The sequence below is a fragment of the Caretta caretta genome, chromosome 9, assembly GCF_965140235.1.
Source record: "Caretta caretta isolate rCarCar2 chromosome 9, rCarCar1.hap1, whole genome shotgun sequence".
NCBI lineage: Eukaryota > Metazoa > Chordata > Testudines > Cheloniidae > Caretta > Caretta caretta.
The window spans coordinates 102,482,487-102,494,923 of NC_134214.1; the positions used below are offsets into that span (position 1 = coordinate 102,482,487).

Below are 12,437 nucleotides of genomic sequence, written 5' to 3' on the forward strand. Positions count from 1 at the left end.
TGCTGAGGTTCATCCATCCTGGGCAGCACTTCCTGCTAGAAATAGTCATTATGGGTCCTGTTGAGTTTTGCTACTCTAGGTATAATTCACAGTCGCTTCCTTGCCCACTGGATCTTCAATCTTATGGGATGTTGGTTGGCTCTGAGCACAACTCCCACGGGCAGGGCTCCTTGTATCCTCAGGAGCGGCTCCTTTCCAGCTTTTACTGTCGCTTTGCTGAGACTCTCCTTCTCTTTTCTCACCTGGCTCCTTGATGGCTTTCATTTCCTCCTGTTTCACTGTTTCCTGGTGTCCTAGAAAGCAGCTGTTCAGTGACATGCTGTTGACCAGTTCCTTTTGGGGGTTGGTGGAGAAGCCTAGGTTGGTAATCTGCAGGGGACACTTAGTATCACCAGCTATGGGTCCAGTGTCATAGTAGGTGAAATCTGAGAGAGCCCTTTTGTACTGGGCCAGAGACCCACAGTCTGCAGAGTGCAATGTTCTTCATGAAGTGACATTTAGTGGGAGGGAGATTCTGGGCCCAGTCACTTGCTCAGGTTGACGTGCAGGGCTTTGCTGCACAGTACAGGAAGCTGCTTACCGACAATTCTATGCAACCTGCAGCTGAACTGCAGGAAACTATGCAAACAGGCATGAAGATCTAACTTAATCCCAGAAGTTAGGCCTGCAATCCCAGCCCCTGATCTTAACTGATCTGTACTAAATCGTCACAGCCCACGTGGTACACGAGGTCCTATACTGCTCTTGCACACTTATGGGACTCCCGGCAAGTCCTGCTTCAGCCACAGCTCTGGCACTGATGGGTGGCAGTTGTGTCCTGGGGGGTTGCTTTTTCTTGGGGCTGTTGGGTTAAGGCCTAGCTGCTTCGCTGTTTTGGCTTCGCTCACTGAATGCGTTTACCATAGAAACAAAGAAGAAGGAGTGCTCGGTTCACAATAAACAGGAGCCCACATGGAATTGTAACGAAGGCCATTAACACCCAGGCTCATTATTCCACTGTGGGGGTGGAGAGGCAGAGAGAGATGCAGACAATAGCCCAATGGATTTCTAATCCTAGAGCAGCATGGTTTGGGGAGTTCCAGTCCTTTCAGGCTTGCTGTGGAAAGAATTCTGAGCACAGAGATTTCTTCAGGGTGGGTGTGGGGGTAGCATTGCCCTGTGGCCTCAAGAGACAGATCTCTACTTCACGAGACTCGACAACATGCAGCATGGCATATATGTTCAGGTCAGTAAGCCTGCCTGGCGAGAGGAATGGCTCTAGAGGCTCTTCACCAAGGTGCGAAGTAGAAACAATAAATCCTCCTCCTCTCTTAATGTAGGACTTAGTGTCCCCAATTCCCTGGCTCAGCTCCCCAGTGAGACATTGTATACAGCAGTGACACTTAAATGGAGAGGCAATGTTATTTGTTACCATTTTGTCAGATGAGTTGTGTGTTCTCTTAACAGCCTGCATGAGAGGATGGGGAACCACAGTAAGCCTGCTGCTCCTCCCAGCTGTGCTGGGGACTAGCTTGCAGTGTAGCAGTTCATGCTGATAGCCTCTCTCAGCTCCCAGTCCATAAGCAAAAAGAAAAGGAGTACTTGTGGCACCTTAGAGACTAACCAATTTATTTGAGCATGAGCTTTCATGAGCTACAGCTCACTTCATTGGATGCATGCTGTGGAAAGTGTAGAAGATCTTTTTATACACACAAAGCATGAAAAAATACCTCCCCCTACCCCACTCTCCTGCTGGTAATAGCTTATCTAAAGTGATCACTCCCCTAACAATGTGTATGATAATCAAGTTGGGCCATTTCCAGCACAAATCCAGGTTTTCTCTCCCACCCCCCCTCCCCCCACACACAAACCCACTCTCCTGTTGGTAATAGCAATAATGTCACGCCTAACCTGGTGGCTGAACTTTGTGACTTTGTCCTTACCCATAACTATTTTACATTTGGGGACAATGTATACCTTCAGATCAGCGGCACTGCTATGGGTACCCGCATGGCCCCACAGTATGCCAACGTTTTTATGGCTGACTTAGAACAACGCTTCCTCAGCTCTCGTCCCCTAACGCCCCTACTCTACTTGCGCTATATTGATGACATCTTCATCATCTGGACCCATGGAAAAGAAGCCCTTGAGGAATTCCAGGGCCTAATAACATCACAGGGCCTAATAAAATCAGCCACACTATCAGAGGCTCGTTCACCTGCACATCCACCAATGTGATGTATGCCATCATGTGCCAGCAATGCCCCTCTGCCATGTACATTGGTCAAACTGGACAGTCTCTACGTAAAAGAATAAATGGGCACAAATCAGATGTCAAGAATGATAACATTCAAAAACCAGTCGGAGAACACTTCAATCTCTCTGGTCACGCGATTACAGACATGAAAGTTGCGATATTACAACAAAAAAACTTCAAATCCAGACTCCAGCGTGAGACTGCTGAATTGGAATTCATTTGCAAATTGGATACAATTAACTTAGGCTTGAATAGAGACTGGGAGTGGCTAAGTCATTATGCAAGGTAACCTATTTCCCCCTTTTTTTTCCTACCCCCCTCCCCCATGACATTATTGTTAAACCCTGGATTTGTGCTGGAAATGGCCCACCTTGATTATCAAACACATTGTAAGGAGAGTGATCACTTTAGATAAGCTATTACCAGCAGGAGAGTGGGGTGGGGGGAGGTATTTTTTCATGCTTTGTGTGTATAAAAAGATCTTCTACACTTTCCACAGTGTGCATCCGATGAAGTGAGCTGTAGCTCACGAAAGCTTATGCTCAAATAAATTGGTTAGTCTCTAAGGTGCCACAAGTACTCAGTTTCTTTTTGCGAATACAGACTAACACGGCTGTTACTCTGAAACCAGTCCATAAGCAGTCATTCTCCCCAGCTACCTAGCCACCGAGCAAACATTGATTTGACAGTCCCAAGAGGTCCTCTGCCAATAAAGTACCAAGTGAAGCTGGGTCCCAGAGCAAATACACTTGAGTGAGTGCACCCTGTGCCTTTCCCACCAGCCATACACCCTCCTCATAATGGGACCACAGCTCTGACTCCTCTGAGTGGCGGGTTAGAGGTGCAGGATCAGAGCACCTTGGTAGCCTGGGCTCTTTCCAGAACCAACATCTTTACTGCCTCTCTAGTCATCTGGAGAACCGGTCATTGCCTGGTGTCCTGAGCAAACGCTGGTCTAGTCTGCTCGAGTGCAAGGGTGTGTCTCTCTGCACAGTGTGTCAGGGACACTGCTCAGCACCTTGGCCTTTGCTGTAGCTAATGGTTACCGGGCTGGCAGCAGTAGAGAGGGAGTTGGGAGCTGGAGCAGTCCCCTCCCCTTTCCCATCCCTACTAGTGAGCTGTTCCACACTGATCCTGCTGCTAGTTAATATTAAACCTGCTCCCTGCCCCCAGCCCTTTCTGGCTGTTTGTCTCCTCCTAAACCAAGCCATTGGCTTTCTCTGGCAGGAATTAGGTTCATCTGTCAGCAGGCAGAAAGGGTTTGTGTGTAACAAGGGCTGGGAGGTCCTTGATCAACTCAGGACAGCCTGTGGGAAAGGCAGGGAGCTGGACTCCTCCCCCTAGTGATGTGGGAGACAGGACAGCTGTGACCCAGTGGAGTGCTTGGGTATGTGCAGGGTGCTGCTTCTCTGAAATGGGGGATGCCACATTTCATCTGGCTCCTCCAAATGGTGGCCAGACTGAGCTAAGCAGAGGGGGCATCTGATGGGGATCCTGGGGTAGGAAGCCATGTGTGACCCACAAATAATGTTCTAGCCCAGGGATCGGCAACCTTTAGCACACAGTCCATCAGGGAAATCCGCTGGTGGGCTGGGCCAGTTTGTTTACCTTCCGCGTCCGCAGGTTTGGCCGATCGCAGCTCCCACTGGCCGTGGTTCGCCGCTCCAGGCCAATGGGGACTGAGGGAAGCAGCATGTGCTGAGGGATGTGCTGGCCGCCGCTTCCTGCATCCCCCATTGGCCTGGAACAGCAAACTGCGGCCAGTGGGAGCTGCGATCAGCCGAACCTGCGGACGTGGCAGGTAAACAAACTGGCCCGGCCCGCCAGCAGATTTCCCTGATGAGCCACGTGCCAAGGGTTGCCGATCCCTGTTCTAGCCTCTTATAGGCATAGGCAGTAAGTCTGGATCTCGGGGTCTCGGTCTGTTATTTCACTAGGAACACTGCTGCAGCTGGCTGGAATGCCAAGGTTGCTTGTTAGCCTCTCCCCGAAGGGACAGACAGACACCTACTGTCCCGGGAAACTCAGTGGTGACTTGTTCCACTTGTGTAAAAAGGCAATTGCTGGGCCCCAAATTGCTTCACCTGCTGAGGGCAAAAACAGAAAGCTTTCCACTTAGACTTGGGTAACCAAAACAACCAACTGGGTTGTACTGGGCTGTTTGGTGCCAGCCTGTATGTGGCTCTTTGATTTTAAGTTAAACTGGCAAAAAATCAACTTCCTGATTAAAAAGCAGATGATGATGTTTGAATGTTCTTGCAGCAAATGACTATGCTGTCCTCTTGTCAGCATATGGTACAGGGTAGTGGAGATCTGCCTTTCCAGGCTCTATCTTTTGATTTAATACACTTGTAATGAAACCTAGTGAGTAACGCTTCTCTGGAAAAGGGGATGTCCTGTGGCTGGAGAAGTCTTTTCTCTGTCTCATGACATTCCGTTCAGCTTTTGCTGAGGTAGGCTGTTAAAAATTGCCAGTTTCCTTTTCACTTTTGTGTTCCTTAAGAAAACTGTGGAATAACTGAACAGGAACATTGTAATGCTGGGCTCCAGCTACTGTAGCAGCAACACGTGCCATGCTGGCAATACCTTGGAGCTTTCGGCCCACCTGTAGCAAGTGTGGGGCGGGGAGGGGACGAGCCAGACCCAGCAGCCTAAGTTCCCTTTCTGGGGGCACCACATGGGAAAGGAGCTCCTGCGACTCCCAGGTAGGGGAAGAGAGAGAGAGAACTAGCTCAGGTTTCTCCTAACCACCCCATGGAAACCCGTTTTCCTTTATTCTCTCTTTCTCCTCTCCAGAAGAGCAGCCTTCTGCTGCCACTGAATCCTGTAGCTCAAGTGGTAGCAGTCTGTGCTTCAGTGCTGAAGGTTCCACATTCAAACCCTGCTGATGATGTGTGGTGGGGAGGTTGTTACAGATGTGCATAATATTTAACTCTTTTAAAAAAAAACACATCAGGAAATTGCATGCCAAAGCTGTTAAAAGAACACTGTTTAGGATGCAAAGACAAACACTCAAAAGTTAAGTAATGCCAAATGTACGGTTGCCTATACAATTTTAATTTGGTCCCTTTGTGCATGTGTGTTATGATGCTGTCTTTGATTACATGGTCACATCCTGTTTTTTCCACAGGACTCCTGCTTCCTGTAGTGCCCAGAAGAGACTCTCATGGGGGCAGAATTAATTCTGCATAGGCAGGTGTAAAACTGGCATTTCCTAACTTTAGTGTGCTTGACTTTGCAACCTAAATGACATTTTAAGAGGCATTTTGTTTGGCTTTTGTGTGCATAATTTTTTTTTAACTTTGGGCAAAATATGTTTAGTTCCTGGGGAGTGGGATGGAGGACCAGGGAAGGGTAGACTTTCTTGACTTTATAAAAGTCCTTATGACCTTCTTGTGAACATCAGTGGACATTTGTAGTGTAGCTTTGGGGTGTCATGCAAGCTAGCAGAGCTTCAGAGGCCTGTTCTGTGCATCTCCAGCTCAGACCCTTTGTTTTTTAGCCTCACTCTGGCAGTTCAGTATAAAAAGGTTGTTCCAAGAATGCTACGGCTGCACAGTTAAGTGGTGGAAAGTCAGGAAATGCCAAGAGTTCAGGTTGCATAACCCTAACCCCGCCCCCTTTGTGCATTTGTATTGATATGGTAGTCTTTAATGATATTGTCACATACTGTTATTCAAATGCCATAATACATATCTTTTTGTACAGCTTTGCTAGACATGTGCAGTATCTTGTCGTTGTGTATGCTAGGTAATCAATCCATGAAAGCTTTCTGAAGTAGCACAGCGAATGCTGTTATGTACAGCATATGACAGAAGTTACAACATACTCATGGTCAAAGTTATGTAGTGTAGGTGGGCCCTGGTCCTGTGCAGAGCCCCATGGACTTCAGTGGGGCTGTGCTGACACAGTCTGCCCATACGCAGCTCAGTGGAATTCCATGAGTCTCAGCTGTGAACTTCGCTCTGCAACGAACAACCTCTCTCAGCCCCTGAATTGCATGCAAGGATGGATGTGCTGCTGGTTTAACAAGTAGTACATTGCTGACAAAATTACTGTAGCTACCTTATAGTGAAGAGAGCTTGTCTAGAAAGTCTGCCAGTAAAGATAAGGTTGAACCATTCTGACAGAAATCCCATGAAATTACAAGGGTGCAAAGCCTTTTATGCTGTTGGCATGTATCTAAGGTTACTAAAAACTCTGATACTGGTGTATTTGAGAAAGTGCGTGACCATGTAAACTATCAATGCACCTGCACAGGGGACAAAACTAAAGACACACCATCAGCTTACACACCATACGGTAACTTAAATTTCCCCCTGATACGTTTAACGAAAGCATGTTAAGGTAACGCCAGGGGACACGAAAACTGAAAGAAGAGGACCAATATGTCTCTCTCCTCCATGTGCTTCCTGTGTGTGACAGCACAATGTGTCTGGTCAGTGTCTCTGCTTCCCCTGTTGTCTGTGTGGAGATCTCTCAGCAAGAGGGGAGAGGAGAACATCCTAGAGAAGGGAAGTGTGTCTGGAAAAGCTCACATGTTGGCTGGGGTCTTGCACAGGACCTGAAATGACTTTTCAGTCGTGTGGGTTTTTTTGTTTTGTTCTGTTTTTTTAAACAGAATCCTAGATTCAAGTTGCTTCCGTTCCTTTGGCATTTTCTGACTCTTGCGTGTTTAACCATTCAACCCTACCATTATACGGCTGTAGTTTTTTGGCTGGATTAATACTTTGTGAGAAGGAAACTGGTGCAGCAAAAGGTAGAACACAACAGCAACATGACCATTAAAAGGAGGGAGAGTGTCTGGGAGATAAACGCTGAGTCTAAACTGCACTGCAAGAAACAGCAGCATACCCTAAAGCGATCAGAGAAGCCGCTCTGCTCTGCACTCCAGGTCCAAGTGCATTTCTAAGGGTGTCTTCAGCTCTAGCAGCAGCTGCCCAGACTTTTTAGGAAAAAAACAAAAGGCCATCACTTGCTAAGTAGCTGCGGTAGGCCTGTTTCCAAGGAGGGGACTCTGGGAGCCCTGGGCTGCAAAGCAGGAAGAATTCAAGCCACGGAGCAGCACTCAGGTTGGGGAGTAGGGTTGTCTCCCCTGCTCCACACCTATAACCCTCAGGTTCCCTGATTCTGTTTCTCTCTCCTCCTTGCCCTGCTCAGGATCTTGTCTTGCACTGATCCTCCCAACTGAGGAAGGCTGCTCTGCTCTGTGAATCAGCAAGAGAATGGTTAAAACATAGTTCCCCTAACCCCATGTGACCTGAGCATGCTCTGTCTGCTATGCTCCCCACCCAGCCAAGGCAGCTTGGCACTGAATGAGTCTTGGTTTTGCTCTTGGCCTCTGGATCTATCTCTTGGTGGAATCTGTGGCTGTATTTTGTCATCAACATATGTGAATGGTGCCTCCGTACTGGAAAGAGGCAGAAAGGGCCTGTATATGCGATGGTAAGGACACAGCTTTTCTGAGCGTGACAGATGGCCTGGGCAGATGTTTCCCCAGGAGTGCCTGCTATGCTGGAGGAGTGTGGGGGTGTCTCTTTCTCATGGGATTTGTGGGCTGTTGGTAAAACATACAATTTCATCATGGATTCCATGGCCTATGTGACTTCTTCTGCTTCAGCCCCTGCTGCCCGCGGCCGGGCCGGAGGAGCTGTGAGGTCCATCCCATCCGTCCATGTCGTGTGTGTGTGTGTGTGTCTCTCTCTCCCCCCCCAGCCCCCCCCCCCCCGGGGCTCACTGTCAGTCCCTCCCCCCCCCCCCCCCGGACAACCTGTCCATGACTTTTACTAAAAATAACTGTGACAGAATCTTAACCTTAGCTATTAAGTATCTCCAGCAGGAAGTGACTTTGTGTGTTCGCTGTGCTATGGCTGGATCAGTGACTTCCTTTCTTTTTATTGCCCCTGAGGAGCTTCCTCCTCCCCTAAAATCAGAATTTGAGGGATGGTGCTAGTGAGAGGAGAGTGCTGTGGCCCTTCTGCCCTGGAGTCTGGGACAGGTGGTCTCAGTCCCACTGTTTACAGAACAAATGCTCAGAAATCCCCTAGTGAGTGAGTGGCAGCACAGGAACAATCTTTCTCTAAGCTGCTTCTGGTGAGCAGAACCTTTGTCTCCACCCTCTGCCTTCCTTCCCCGCCCTTTACACCCAGCTGAAGGTCAGCCTGGCGTCTGATGAGGGAGCTGGGAGGAGCGTCAGGTGTTGGGAACGAGGTTGCAAGCAGCTCACTGCAGGGTCTTGCCAGCTTCTCTGGAGCTCTCCCCAGCCAGTGAGTTACTGTTCAGCTTGTTCTACAGTTCCTGGGGGGAGGGATATGCAGTGAATTTGTTGTGTTCGTCCTCCTGCCTTCTCAGAGCTGAGGCTTGACTTTGATTCTTCCCAAGTCACCCAATCCCAGCTGCCTGTGTGCACACTGACACCCCTCTGGCGTGAGGGACAGGCTGGGGACCTACTTCCAAGGCGGTCCCCAAACTAGGGAGGCCTTTGGAACTGGAGAGTGAGCCCAGCTCCAGTGTGAGCTGTGAGCCCAGGGCTGCTGGTGCCCGCGGAGCTGCACAGGACTTTCTCCTAGCTAGGCTGTTACCTTGCTGTAGTATCCCGGCACCTTCCAGGGTGCGTTAAGTGACACGTTGGTCACGCCTTCTTCTGAAATGCTTTGGTAAAGAGTCTCTGCTGCTACTGGGGAGTAGCTGGCTTGGGAGCAGCAATGGGAGACCCTTGCAGTGGGCTGTTGCCCTGTCCCCAGAGGGTGCAACTGCTCCTGCCACTAGCTGGCTGGCCCAGCACTAGGATGCCTGGTTCCAAAAGGGTCATTCTCTGCAGCACAGGGTCCTGCACTAGGAAATGCTGTGTACAGCACACCCCTCTCTTCACTGGAAAGGTGATCAGGTTTGGGAGCACCCGGGCCCGTGCACCTGCTGGCAGCTCTCTGAGCAGGGCAGCAGCAGATGATCCACTGCTCAGCTCTTGGATCTGCAGAAGTGCTACACAACAGGGATGACTTCTCATCCGTCACTCAAGAGTCTTGGTCTGTGCTCGAGGATGGCAAGCAGTGGGCTCCCTCCCCACCACAGAGAACTAGTTGTTTTGCAGATAGACTAGATTTGGGGCCAAGGAGGCAGTGCCTGCTCTTTGTTCCTCGTGCCAGCACCTCATGCTCACACATCTGAGCAGAGAGATGGATCTGGTGAGATGCTGCAGTTTTATCCTCCCCTGTCATGTCTGGGTCAGAGAGAAGTTGTGTCCCCTCCAACTAGGCTGCAGCTGCCTCCTTTCTGTGAAGCTTATTTAACCTAGGAACATGCTTTCTGGCTCTCCCTGCTCCGTGGGACTGGGATGGTTTGGTGGGGGTATGACAGGCCAGCTCCAACCCTTCACTAACCATCCCTCTCTCTCCGTAGAGTACAGTCGCTTCGAATCCAAAATCCACGACTTAAGAGAACAAATGATGAACAGCAGCATGAGCTCTGGGTCGGGCTCGCTCCGGACAAGCGAGAAGAGATCTCTCTATGTCCGGTAAGGTACACTTCCTCACCCTTTCCCAGGCTCACAAGGAGGGAGCTGCAGGGAACCCACCACCCACCCCTGGGGCTGCTGAGGTTTGGGTGGCCTAGTTCAGATGCTATGGGTGAAATCCTGGCCCAACTGAAGTAAAGGCAAAACACCCATTGACTTCATTGGGCCAGGATTTCACCCCAAGCCTTCCCTTGGTAAACTGCAGTGTGAGGCCGTTCTGCCTGGTGCAATGCCCCACCCCTGCTGCAGTGAAGTGTCGGGTGCTCTGTCTGCCCTTTGGAGTCACCTACTGTGGGGGACCTCTGCAGTGACTAGCTCCTGCTGGGCAGAGGTCATTGCAGTTCAGGCCCCACCTCTGAGCGTTTATACCAGGCCAGTCTCTGTGCAGAATCTCTTCCCTTTGCGTGCAGCACCCCAGGAGAGTTTTCTCTTCACCAGAGGGCAAGGTGGCTTTTCACAGTCCAGAGAGGCAGTCCCCTGCCGTGGTGCATATGTGCCCTCCGCAAGGGGCTCCCTTCTGGCCAGGCCTGAGCAGAAGCTGGTGACAAATGCAGTTTTGTTGGAGCCCACTGAGGGCCCTGCAGGCTGTGAGCTGCATCACCCTTCTTAACCCAGGGAGGAGGGAGCTTGGCTGAACCTATCTTCCTAGAAATGTCTCTGGCCCCCAGGCCATGCCTGCTGAGGGGAAATAGAACCTAAGTGCAACCTTGTAGCTTGACGATTCAACCCACCGCTCTGGCTTCCACAGCAGCCCTGACTAGGTCCGTTTACCTGTGCAGAGTCTGTGCTGTCCAACCTTTGCCTCATTACAGCCCTTGATACAGATCACGCTGGAGGCATGTGGCCAAGTGCATGTTACTGAGGGAGCCGTGACTTTGGTGCCTATAATACCAAGCCCTAACGTTGCACTGAGGTAGCCCTTGCATTGCATTGAATCTCTAGTTCCCCCTTTTTGAGATGCATTACTTTCTAGTGCTGGTCTCTCTGCACAGAGCCTGTGGCAGATCCAGGCACAGGGCAGTGTTATCTCTGACTCTCCAGGTAGTGGGCCATTTGGGACTGAAAGGACCAATAGGCAATAGGAGGAGAAATTCAAGTGAGTCTGCCAGGGGCTGGAGTGAGCACTAACCTGGAATCCTGATGTCCGAGATCTGTCCTCTCTGCGTGGTCAGGGGTGCCCTGCATTTTCCCTTAGGAGGCACTTGGGGCAGGGAAGGCAAGCAGGTGACACTCAGAACTTGGCGCACATCCTAGCAAGCCAGCCCCGTGGTGCAGTGAGCCCCGCTCGGGCAGAGGCTGCAATGGGTGCCGTGGAAGATGTAAAGCCCCCAGAGCTCATCTTGGCGTGCAGTGCACAGGGAATTTCTGCTGGCTGCGGCTGGGGGTGTGGGTTCATACCCTGAGTGGGGAGGACTGGAGATCTGGGCCAGGGCTTTCACTTCTGCTGCACCCCCAAGGGCTGTGGTCGGGGTGTAGGATGCTTTCTGTGGAACTCCTCCCCTCTTCTCTCCAATACATCCCTGAGGCAGGATCTGGCTGGAGGGGAGGGGAGCTCTTAGCTGGATTATTGCTTTGATCCCTGGACATGCTTATAGGTCAGAGCCAAGCTTGGAAGAGACGGGTTAAGTGACAGCTGCTATAGCCCCTTTATCCCCCCCAAGATCCCTGCTGTAGCACCAAGGGCTCCCCCTTACAGGGATCCAGCCATGCCCCCTTCTCTTTAGCCCAGGGCTGCGTGAGTGACTAAGTGTTTTCTTAAACTGCTAATTAAAATAACCCCACACATCTCCACCCAGCACTGTCTGTGCCGCAGGAGGGAGTAGGGCCTCTGGCTCCAAGCGGGCTTCCCAGAGGGGAATCTGCCAGCTGCAGTAAAGGCTGCTTCAGCTGTGTAGAGAGTGACAAGTCTGTAGGGCCCTACCTCCTGTCCTGTAGCACAGGAAGCCTCTCTGTGGTGAGTCCTGGCCTAGGGCTGTCACTGAGCCAAGGGGCCCAGTTCTCCTGACGGCTCTAGGCCACGGTCTCTGCTGTACCCTAGCCCCGTGAGAACTCCCAGGGAAGGGTCCTGCGTGGGGTTCTCTGTGCGAGCCTTTCACTGTCTTGTGGCACTCCAGCCAGGGGAGAGCCGAGCCAGTGGAGCTCCCAGGAGAAGAGTCCTGGGTCCTCTGCTGGAGGGGACGCTGGCCCTTCTCTGTAACTCCAGGCGCTCGGCCAGCAGCAGGTTATCTGTCTCTGATAGTCACTTCCCTGAGGACTAGCATTTTCCCTCACGGGCTTGTAATTAAAAGGTGCAGGGCTCGTACTAAATAAGCTGTGGTTTGAGGCACCCCTTGGTATTCCCGGGCCCTGCTCGTGCTGTCACCCTCTCAGGTCAGGTCCAGCCCTGGGAGGCCGAGCCAAGCTGCAGGTGGCGACATGGGGGCTGGGGTATGTCTTAGTAAATGCCAGGAGCTGCTGTGCTGACTGGCGCACCCAAGTGCTGGGTACTGAAGATGATGGTGCCCACGGGTGGCTGGTGGGTGCAATATCAGAGTCTGGTTCCGGGAGCTGAGCTGTGGAAGGGCATGGGGGTTGGTGGGCAGTGTGACCGTTCCCTGTTCTCTGCAGTGCTCAGCCAATGGGAAGGCAGGTTGGCTCCCTTAGTGATGGTGACTAGCCCTAGGAGAGAATGATCTTTCCCTCTCACTC

General features: G+C 51.2%; 1 protein-coding gene across 14 annotated transcripts in view; it reads left to right on the top strand.

Annotated features, from left to right (window-relative positions):
• The window catches only part of DLG3 (discs large MAGUK scaffold protein 3), a 177,862-nt gene that overhangs the window by 134,486 nt on the left and 30,939 nt on the right, over positions 1 to 12,437 (top strand). For all 14 annotated transcript variants that reach the window (XM_048865169.2, XM_048865171.2, XM_048865173.2 and 11 more), the window contains one exon: positions 9,635 to 9,749. In XM_048865169.2, the coding sequence (XP_048721126.1) occupies positions 9,635 to 9,749 (115 nt within the window). The remainder of the gene's footprint in view (positions 1 to 9,634; positions 9,750 to 12,437) is intronic.